General features: G+C 40.0%; 1 protein-coding gene across 3 annotated transcripts in view; it reads left to right on the plus strand.

Moving 5' to 3' along the window:
- Positions 1–10946, plus strand: part of sema6a (sema domain, transmembrane domain (TM), and cytoplasmic domain, (semaphorin) 6A) — a 94289-nt gene extending 83343 nt beyond the window's left edge. For 2 of the 3 annotated variants that reach the window (XM_060931889.1, XM_060931891.1), the window contains one exon: positions 7393–10946. In XM_060931889.1, the coding sequence (XP_060787872.1) occupies positions 7393–8465 (1073 nt within the window). In that variant the 3' untranslated portion in view covers positions 8466–10946. The remainder of the gene's footprint in view (positions 1–7392) is intronic. The other variant, XR_009655519.1, reaches the window with a different exon arrangement.
- The last annotated feature ends 636 nt before the right edge of the window (positions 10947–11582 follow it).

An 11582-nucleotide genomic window follows, 5' to 3' on the forward strand; every position in this document is an offset into this window, starting at 1 on the left:
TTTTACCAGAGTTATGCCCTTGATTATTAACAAACTTGTACTTTGGCAATTTCATCAAGGTGTGCTTGCTTTCTGAAATCAACTTCCCTCACAATTTTTATCCCCCACTGGCCGAAAGAATCACTGGCTGAAACAAATTTGACACTGCAGTCCTTTCTTTTATCCATCTTCAAACCCTCATGGATAGCTGTAACACCAACTACATTGTGTAGCATGAGATGGTCATGGCCTCTGAAGAATTGGCACCATTCTTGATGTTTTGTTTTGTTTTTTTGCCTAAAATGATTAACTTGATTGAATGCTTTAAGCTGGATGCTATGCTGAGCCCATTCTACTGACATAGTATATAGTCATAGGTTGGGTGAAAGAAGATGAGACCTTTGAGATTTATAATGAGTACTTTGAAGGTCTAAATAAAAATACAAGGTGTTAAATGTAAGATTTTTTTTGTAAATGTAACCAAGATTACATCTATTCAACTTCAGTAATATTCAAGTACTGTTTAAATATGCCAAGAATAATACTTACATACTTTAACAAAGTACTACTCAAGTATTGTCCACCCTGATCATGACATTAGTGTTACAAGTTTCTATCTGCATGGTTAGAAATAGGGGTACAGTAGGAGTCCATTTCTGTACCTCAAGGTACAATCCACACTAATGTAGGGCTCATTATTGGATCTCAAGGTAACTATTACCCCTTTTCCACCAAATCAGTTCCAGGTTCGGGGCCAGGGCTGGTGCTGGTTCACAACTCGTTCAACTTGCGAGCCAGCTGAGAACCAGTTTGCTTTTCCATAGCTCGCGGTGCTAAGGGAAGCCACGTCATTACGTCGCTGTATATGTCAGTTACATCGCTGTATACGTCAGTTACGTATGTGTCCATTTTTAGGGTCAAAAAGGTACATATATGTTCCTAAGCAGTATATAAAGGGTACAAATAAGTACCTTAGAGGGTACTGCCCCAGCGACGAGCTATTGTACCCCTAAAGGTACAATAATGTACTTTATTTTCTGAGAGTGTACAGATCTTTACCCAAGTAGAACCTTATGATGCTAATGACATACTGATGACATTAAAATACAAAAATCATTTAAGAGTTCATGTCCAAGTTATTGGTGTTAAAATCAATAAATAGTCGAAATTTATTTTGATTTTGTCAAGTCCAAAATCATGAAATTTGTGACTTAAATCCATACCTTTTTTGTTTGCCCTATAGATACAATAGATAACATGAACAGCAGTATTTTTTGCTTTAAAAAAACACAGAAAGAAGTATTACTGCGTTTTACGCTAGTACAGCATTATACATTAGAGATGTGCTGTGCAAACATGTTCAAAAAGGAGCATTAAGAGAGAGAGAGAGAGAGAGAGAGAATTCAGTTATTTTGCAGAGAAGTAAACATATTAGAGATGCGGTGGCAAAACAATTTTCCGTGCTGGTTGCTTGGCTAAGATGTCACTTTTCTCACATGAGAATCTGAACAGAATCAACAGGAACATTTGTCACTTGAACTGGAACCCTCAAAAGAGCTTCATACACCATCGTAGTCAACACACATGTTCATGCTTCTGCAAGTCATTCTAAATCCTCCGTGTACCATTCGCCGACCTGCGTGTCTGACTGTGAGATTAAACTGTCTTATCTTTCATATCAGAGATCACCATTAATGACTGTAAAACGGTCTCATCTTTTGAAACAGACATCATGTACCTTTCAAGCCTCTTTAGAAAACATGAATAATCCCATATGAATTGACTTTTTTCTGTTTGAATATTTTTGTCACTTCTTCACACAGGATAAAGCATAGTGAGAGGATTTGGATTTGATTTAACTCACTCGAATGCAGTGAAGCATTTTCCAGGATACCTAATTTATCTGCAATTGGATCCTCATGAATTTCAGATATGAGGATTCTCAGCTTGAGCTTTGTTTTTGTGACTACGTTTATGTGTCAACAACCCATGCCGGAAAAGATAGCATGAATAAGTTTTAGTTGGTGTGCATGAATTTTTTATGAGTCGACTATAAGAGTCATCAAGCTATTTAGAACATCCAAAATGAATCAAAAGAATTGGTTAAAAGAGAAATATGGTCTTAAATGTAAGTGAGATATTGCAATCCTGTGCCTTTAACTAATAGAGCTCCACTTGTCTGAGACCAGTGCTTCGTTATGGCTTCAGGTTCTTTGAAATCAGTTCAAGAAACAATTTCGTTTATACATGAAAGTTGGGTATCTTCAAAGGTCTGACGAAGCCCAGAGGCTCTGTTAAAGTGGGGCCCTCCATATCCTAGTAGCCCAGTGTCAAGGTCAAAGCAAGTGGCACATAGAGGCACAGGAAGAGCACTTTAACTTCTCTTCCTCTCTGGGACTGAGTGAGCTTCTGTCCCTGTGCCTAATGTTCAATGAAAAGCCTGTTTTTTTCACTCCACTTCAAACAAGGTTCACTAGCTAGAAAAAAAATATAGATTTACAGCTCAGTGTTCTTTCTACAGGTGAATTGCTAAATCTCCTTTCATCATGTAGTTTAATTTAAGGTGATTTCTTATAGGACAGCCTGGCCAGGATTAAAAAGTTAACCATCAATTCATCTGTTACTCACCTTTTAGAGAGCATTAGCCTTAGCTTTAGAGTAACATTATTATGCGCCTTGGTGGTGGAAGTAAATTTGGAAAGACTACAGCTGCTTTGAGGGTAAGATATTTGTGAGGGGCTGATTGATTTTTCCCCCCTAGCTCCCTCACTTGCTAATGCAGATGGCAGCTAAAGATTAATGGTACAAAAAGCTAGGAAGCTGAATAGCAGAATTTAAATTGTAGGCTATAATTTTGCTAGCAAAACAGCAAGCAGAGGCATTTTAATCCTAAGTTGATTTAAAAGCTAGCACAACTAAAGTACAAGGTTTTTTATCATAACAGGACAAATTTAATAAGTAGTAACATTACAAGCTAAAGTCCAACGTTAGCATGTTAGCTGTCCACCTTACCTCTTTGTGGGATTTGGTGGAAAAGAACACAATTTGCTTTCACATTTCATACTTTGCACACTGGTGAGCTGCACTCTGCATGCATTCTTTAAATCAGTTGTTAGATTTGAGAAGAAAAAAAATAGCATTTTTTCAAGACAGATTATTTTTCCTAACTTTTTTATTCCCACAAATCCCTCCTCATATATAACCACAAGCCATTATTTTTTAGCACTATGCCACTATTGATTGATTTTTGACATTGAATAATCCCAGTGATTGTGTGACTCCTTTGCATACTGACTATTGTAGGCACCAACCACTGATGGCAGAATTCCTAGACTGGACTTGTTCCAAAATCTCTGAATGATAGTGTACCTTCTGGTTAATGAAGCTAGCAAGAAACTACCGGTATAAGCCAGAAGTTAGGATTAGGTACAATAAGCTTCCAATCATTGTTAAACGTTAGCATTTTGGTTCGCACTATTCCTTTAATCTTAAAGGAGCAGTCCACCGTACTTCCATAATGAAATATGCTCTTATCTGAATTGAGACGAGCTGCGCCGTACCTCTCCGAGCTTTACGCGACCTCCCAGTCAGTCAGACGCAGTCAGACGCGCTGTCACTCCTGTTAGCAATGTAGCTAGGCTCAGTATGGCCAATGGTATTTTTTGGGGCTGTAGTTAGATGCGACCAAACTCTTCCATGTTTTTCCTGCTTACATAGGTTTATATGACCAGTGACATGAAACAAGTTCAGTTACACAAATTGAAACGTAGCGATTTTCTATGCTATGGAAAGTCCGCACTATAATGACAGGCGTACTAACACCTTCTGCGTGCTTCGGCAGCGCATTGATATCTGAGCTCCGTATCAATGCACTGCCGAAGCGCGCAGAAGGTGTTAGTACGCCTGTCATTATAGTGCGGACTTTCCATAGCATAGAAAATCGCTACGTTTCAATTTGTGTAACTGAACTTGTTTCATGTCACTGGTCATATAAACCTATGTAAAAAGGAAAAACGTGGAAGAGTTTGGTCGCATCTAACTACAGCCCCAAAAAATACCATTGGCCATGCTGAGCCTAGCTATATTGCTAACAGGAGTGACAGCGCGTCTGACTGCGTCTGACTGACTGGGAGGTTGCGCAAAGCTCGGAGAGGTACGGAGCAGCTTGTCTCAATTCAGATAAGAGCACATTTCATTATGGAAGTACAGTGGACTGTTCCTTTAACCTGCTAAACTGCACTACGAGGTAATCACAATCGGATTTATTGTATTTTAACAAATGTTATTTAACAGGCACATAATTCACCAGCTATTTGATCACTTTCTGTAATAGTCTGTATTAAAGTCATACACTTTGCTGTAATAGTCTGTATTAAAGTCATACACTCTAAATATAGATTCTGAGTCCTCATCTTAAGTGGGCACTTTTTAAAAAATTGCTTGACGGCAGATATATCTTGCTGTAGGCAGTATGGTGTTATGAATGGGAAACCCATCAAAACATCAAATAACGAGCGGTGATGGGGGAAAATGGTTCACTTAAGCAGAAAAAAACTCAGACTAGGTTGAAAGGAAAAGCTTCTCAGATCTCTCCATTAGCAGAGAAGAAGCAGATGTATACTGTATAACCAAGTCACTTTGCCATCCAGGGTCTCAGAAAATATGTCAATAATTTATCTACTTGTCACAAGATAAAACTACAGACATCTTGAGGGGGGGAAAAAACATGATACTTTCTCTGATAAGGGAATTGCACAGCTAGAGACAGTGACGTTTAACACCGTCACTGGTATTGAGGATCAGAGTGACACCAGACTGACCACATGGATTTCATGAGGCCACTGCAACTTACGGTAGATCACAGTCTGTTCTAGACATGACTTATTGCACCTTAGTGTGTCTGTGTGAATGATGGAAACCATTTGCCTTAATCCCTACAGAAAACAGATGAGTCTGTGCTGAGTGTTGTCAGTGCTAATGCACTGTTTTACTTATTCCCCTTTTTTTTTCCCTTCTAGCTAATTTCTTCTTCTTCTTTTGCTTTTTTGTATTTATGCACAAACTTTCAAACTGTTCTTATGCTCTTTAAAGACATGATACATGATAAATACATGATAAAATGTTTTAAAAAGTGACTGCAGCTGATGATAACACCTTGCCTAACACCTAAGAAAGGAATAAAATAATTGGAAAGTGCTGCTATAGGAAAATAATCAACAATGGATGATGTGCTACCTCCCCAAAGTTGATTATTTGACTATAAGAGCATGTCCCAAAATGTTTTATTCATCTTATACCACAGCAAATTGTCAGTGATAACAAATGGTTTATTTATTAAGAACAACACATTCAAAAAAAATATTTGTAGTTGCTTTAACATAAATTTGCTGGAAAGACACAGCACTTTTTTCTTTACTACATAATTCCGTATATGTTCTATATGTTATTTCATAGTTTTGATATCGTCAGTATTGTCCTACAATGTAGAAAATAGTCAAAGAACAGAACAATGTATGAATGAGTAGGTGTGTCCAAACTTTTAACTCGCACTGTGTATCTGTGGTACAAATACAGTCTATTCTCTTCAGAAAACCTGTTTTATATGATTTAACAATAATTTATTTTATTATGCCAAACATTAGATGGTATCTCCTGTATCAGAAATACGGTTCTTTGGTTTATTTCCTCTGGAGAAATCCTTAAAGGTTTTGGTCAGAACCCTGTTTCATAGAGCAGGGGTTCTCAGCCTTTTCTGCTTTAAGGCCCACCTATTCATACTTGTAACGAGTCGGGGCCCATTAAAAAAGATCCCCAATTATTTTGGCTCATCTATTGTATTTGAATCTGATAATCTATCGTAAAGTGTATTAACTGAATGCAACATCACTCCCTGTTACAGATGGGAGCCCAGGAATTAAATAAATGCAATAAAAACAAACCATTTTTAATTGTAGGTATTGTATTTAAAACTGTATGGATGAGCCAGAAGCCAACATAAAACCATGCATGCAGAGCATTCTCAGTCAAAAGAGATTAATGATCCAAAAGTGGAGTCTGGTCAATTAACACAAGAACTTTTTGCCATGTTTGTGTTCAGCAAACAAGCAAGTTACTAAAATCAAGAAGTACACTCAAAAGAAGTGGATATAGAAACCACTCAATGGGATAGGTCCTTACACATTAACAAAGAAGGATTTTTCCCATGAGCTGGAAAATTATCCATCCGTTGAGTTCCCCGACATCTCAAACTACTTGGTGCTGCAGACATCGTTCTACATGGACACACAGATGAAAACCTGGAAGAGCATGGAGGCGTACAACTTTTTATATGTGGCTGGGTTAAAGATCTGGTGATCAAGACACTACAAGATAGATGGTAGTTGACGGATCTAAGTGCAGGAAGAGTGCAGGCGTGATATTTATAAAAACAAAACAAAAAAAGCAAAGCAGAATCATAAAGCAGAGTATTTATACAGCATTATAAACATGGCTAGAAACAAACGTGACAGTACTAATGATAATACTTTGCAAAGCCTCTGTGAAAACAGCGTCCGTATCTGCGTGTGCTGATTGTGCTCAAATCAGTATCAGATGTTTCCCATAACGACTGGGTCCCAAGAGTGCACGCGGCCGCTCAAGCTGCACCAGACTCAAGCGCTCAGAGGCATGACAATCAAGTGTTCACCTACTGTGTGACCACAACTTTTAACTCATCAGTATATCGCCATGCATCGCCACCAAAATGCCTCAATTTTCATCAATAACCCATCGCAAATCATTGCAAACTGTAGTGTGACCGTAGCTTAATGAGGCAGATGTGACATCAGATGTAACCCAGCAATTGTACCCAACTACGAGTAAAAATTAGCTTCAACTTGAAAAAAAAAAATTTGTGGCCCACTAGATGGCATGTCGCTGCCCACTAATGGGCTGCGGCCCAGTGGTTGAGAAACACTATCATAGAGTACATTGCTTTAGTACTGTGTCAGGTCCCTGATGCACACTTGGTACTTAGCTTAGTCATTGCTCAGCTATAGTGTATGGGCAATTTTGCTTTGTGGGGCTGGACTTTAAATCCACTACATGTTTTTTATTTTATTTTATTTTATTAATCGCTGACATAAGTGCAGTGTTTAAAATCCTTATTTAAAGTTTATTTTTGTGATAAAGCAAGACTAGTCCACTGAGAAAACCTCACAAAGGACTTAATTGAAGAGATATACATTATTGCAGACTGGAATGTTGATTCATTTAAAAAAACCCAAAATAACCAGTTAGATGATCCCTGCTTGGTGCGGATAATTAGTGCTATTTAGACCATGTTTGTTATTAAGCTTGCTAAGTTTGATATTAATCAATTTGATGTGTGCAAATGTTTCAACTCGTAAAGAATTTCTTAACTTTCACCTACAGGCGTGATTCGTGAGAGCTTCCAGAAGGGTCGTGATCAGATGGTGCCCATCACTCTACTAGCTGTGGCTGTGGTCCTGGCATTTATCATGGGTGCTGTCTTCTCTGGTATTGTGGTCTACTGTGTGTGTGACCATCGCCGGCGCCATCTTGAGCTCTCTGCACGCAAAAAAAACAAGGAGGCTGTGAACTCCAGGCGAGGCTCCATGAACAGTGTCACCAAGCTGACAGGCCTATTCGAGACGCAAGCCAAAGATGGCCGACCCGAGGCCATCCTCGCTCCTCTGATGCACAATGGTAAGACACTCATCAAAGCCGAGGAGCAGCAGCACCTGGACCTGGTGGCACTTCCCACACCTGAATCAACACCCATGCAGCTGCGCCGCAAGCCCAGCCGTGTCAGCCGGGATTGGGAGAGGAACCAGAACCTAATCAATGCCTGTGCCAAAGAGCTGGCCTCCATGGGCTCACCTAATGTCTTAATAGGCACTGACCTGCCACTGAGAGCGTCTCCAGGCCACATCCCCAGTGTCGTGGTGCTACCTTTACAACAGCACCAGCAGGTCTACCAGCACCAGCATGAGTATGTAGAGCAGCCACATCGCACAGATTTGCCTGATGATCAAGCAGCCACACTGGAGTACAAAGCAATGAAGAGCCCATGCCACACTGTCATGGTGGATTCAGATGTGGTGCCACCCCGTGTGCCCCAAAGGGAGGCCTCATTAGCAGCTGTGGTTCCTCCAGCTGTTCCTCAGATGGGCAAGAGGCTAGATATGTACTGTCGTGGATACCCAATGGGTCTAAAGAAACAGCAACACAACACCAATTCATCCAATTCCTCTCACTTGTCAAGGAAGCGCAGCTTTAGCCGTGCTGAGACACCACCCCCGGCTCCACAGAGGCTTGACTCCATGCACGTTTCTTCTCCTTCAGGCCTTTCACGTCATTCCAGCTTGAGTTCATATGGCTCGTTGCCTCGCTGCAGCTCCAGGCATCGCAAACCAGACGTCCCACCCAAGCCTTCACAGTTCGCCCTCTCTGGGAAAGTTAAGTGTAGCGACTCTGGGACATAATCAGTGCAACTTGGTCAGGGGAACATGAAACCTGTGTTGTACAGCTGTGTACAGGAAGTGCTCACTGTTTTTTTAAGAAAACACACAAAATAAACATTTTTCACATAAATGTACGTGTTTAACTCAGGCTGCTGATTCCCTCATGGTGAAAGATGTAAACACCTGCTACAAGAAAGAGAGGGACTCTCAAATCTCTTGTCACTGAGCCAGATTTTGTTATTTTGCTCAGTTTTTTAAGACAACAGTATGCCAGGCTGAGGACATGACCATGTCGCAACTGGCGTTTTCTTTACAGCCTGCCAAAAGCACATTGTGCATCATAGAGAGGAGTGTAATTGCATAGTTCTAAAGCTGGGATATACTCCAGTTAGAGAAAAAACAATACACATGTACAACAGCAATCTCAGTCTTGAACAACAGCTGGTTTACAAAGGAAAACTGTGAAGTAAAATTAAAAAAAAAAATGAAATGCCTCTCTCAGTGTTGCAGCTACAGGACACAGCAATCAAGTTCTGCCTTCAGTGAGGTCTGAAAAATTGTCTACTGTAACAGGTGACTGAATAACCCATGACTGTTAGTACTAATAGCTGGTTGTATTTATTTTTTAATAAGTGCTTTTGAAGAAAGACTGACACTTTTTAGACTCAGAGAGAGAGAGAGAGAGAGAACTTTTTAATTTTTAATTAATTATGTAAAATTATTTAAAGTCATTCAACTGGAGCCAGTACAACTCATTGAAGCAAAGTCCTCTAACTTTTCAGATGTTTCGAAGTGAGCTATGGAGGGAATTAAGACCTCTGAGGAACTTTCCCAGAGGAGTTCGAGAAATGTTAAGATCAAGGTTCACACCAAGATGAATCTCCCTTTGTGAAAAATACATTGAAGAGGAAAGAAAATCAAACAATCCTCAAACTGGAGCTCCTTAAACACACCTTCACTTCTCCATGTGCATCCTCATTCAGCACTGTGGATTGTGTCAGCAACCTCTATTCCTAATGGCCATAGCTTCACTGAGTGCCATTCTGGCTCACGTTTTGCATGGAAGTGTGCAAAGACTGAGCTGAGGAAGAACGTCAAGAAAATACCCATATTATTTGCAACACAAATGGATGGATGCTGGCGCATGGCCAGTATGGCTGAAAGGTATAATTTCATAATCTCATCTTCATACAAACCCTGTTATTGAATTACATGTTTGATAGCCTGTTTTTTGTTGTTTGTTTCTTCCATGTGTAAATTTGTGCCTTACACCCCTGAGTAGTGAAGAGTTTGTTAGGTGTTAACTGTTACCTAGTAGTCCTTATGATTATGTATTTTCCTTGTTTGATAAAAAAAAAAAAGCAACTAAAGAATGTAGGTATTCTTGTTGTTCATTCTGGTCACTTTGGAAATATTGGGTGGGCAGGGCTAACCACACAACATATTTTGTAACTGATTTCTAAATGTGCCAATGAAACACTTGAAAGCAGCCCCTTTGTTGTGCTAGCAGTGCTGTCAGTGTTGTTATTTTGTTTTTCATTTTTTTGTTGTTTTTTCAGGGGCTGGTCATGTTCTTACTTTTGCTTCACAATTTGAAGATTAACTGTATATTCTTGGGAAAGTCTCCTTAGTTCTGGCTGGTACTATGTTTTTAAAATGGCTAATTGGCTAAACAGATGAAATTCAGCTTCTTAAAGTCTAATTTCTCTCAGCAAATGACACCAAGCTCTTAATATACATGTTGAAATCGAGTTTCGAGGCAGGAAATACAGGCTGGCTCCTGTGGAAAGAAAAGCACTTGAATAATATTAGGGAACAATTTAATGCTTTTGATGTTTATGACAGATGCCAACTAATATAATTTCCTAACTATAGCATTATTATGTACAATGAGGGTTTTAATCAGATTCATCAGATTTGAGTATTTAACTACTTCCCTGAAACATTTTATAGCTCAAAATTTCCACAAATGATCAAAACACTCACCTAGTCTAGTCTAGGTAGACTGGCATAGATTGGAAATTACTGCATTTCCTATCAGCAGTTCCTTCCAATATGGAAGTTACTCGTCAGTCAGAGTGAAGGGTAGCAGGATTTGCCCCTTCCTCTCCTCTACTCATATGTTACTTGGACTAACATGTACATAGGTTCAGACTGCATTGGCTGTCTCGGATCAGATTAGGAGTAGTGAAGGGCCACTCCGACTCACTCACTTATTTTCTGAGTAATGAATGTTGGCCTGTGGTTTTTGATGCTGATTGCGGACAGTGGGCTCTTTGGCGTGCCTTTTGTTTTTGACCCCGTCTGCTACACACTGCTAGAGGTGAACAGAGATGGACATTCCAAAATCGCTTGAAGTTTATACACTTGTAAAATATTGTTCTGTCACAAGGTTTTTTCCTTGTCTTTCTCCAACCTCCTTAACATCTGATTCATAAGTAAATGTATGTTGTAAAGACATTCTCTTTAATAAATGAAAAAAGCTAATAAAAACATTTAAAATTCTTGTCACAAAAAAGTTATTGTGGGTTTTTTCTTTGGTCAGTCCATTCCATAATTGTACACTCACTGTGACACCCACTTTAATAGGAACATACATAAATCTGCTCACTTATGCCTCAGCCAATCATGTGGCAGCAGTGCAACATACTCAGTCATGCAGTTTCAGGACAAGAGCTTTAGTTAAAGTTTATTAAACATCGGAATGGGGAAAAGGGGCGGCACGGTGGTGTAGTGTAGTAGCGCTGTCACCTCACAGCAAGAAGGTCCGGGTTCGAGCCCCGTGGCCAACGAGGGCCTTTCTGTGCGGAGTTTGCATGTTCTCCCTGTGTCCACGTGGGTTTCCTCCGGGTGCTCCGGTTTCCCCCACAGTCCAAAGACATGCAGGTTAGGTTAACTGGTGACTCTAAATTGACTATAGGTGTGAATGTGAGTGTGAATGGTTGTCTGTGTCTATATGTCAGCCCTGTGATGACCTGGCGACTTGTCCAGGGTGTACCCCGCCTTTCGCCCGTAGTCAGCTGGGATAGGCTCCAGCTTGCCTGCGACCCTGTAGAACAGGATAAAGCGGCTAGAGATAATGAGATGAGAAGGGGGAAAAAGTTTTGACCTCAGTTATTTTGACCATGGCATGATTGT

This window comes from Neoarius graeffei, chromosome 10 (assembly GCF_027579695.1).
Source record: "Neoarius graeffei isolate fNeoGra1 chromosome 10, fNeoGra1.pri, whole genome shotgun sequence".
Lineage (NCBI taxonomy): Eukaryota > Metazoa > Chordata > Actinopteri > Siluriformes > Ariidae > Neoarius > Neoarius graeffei.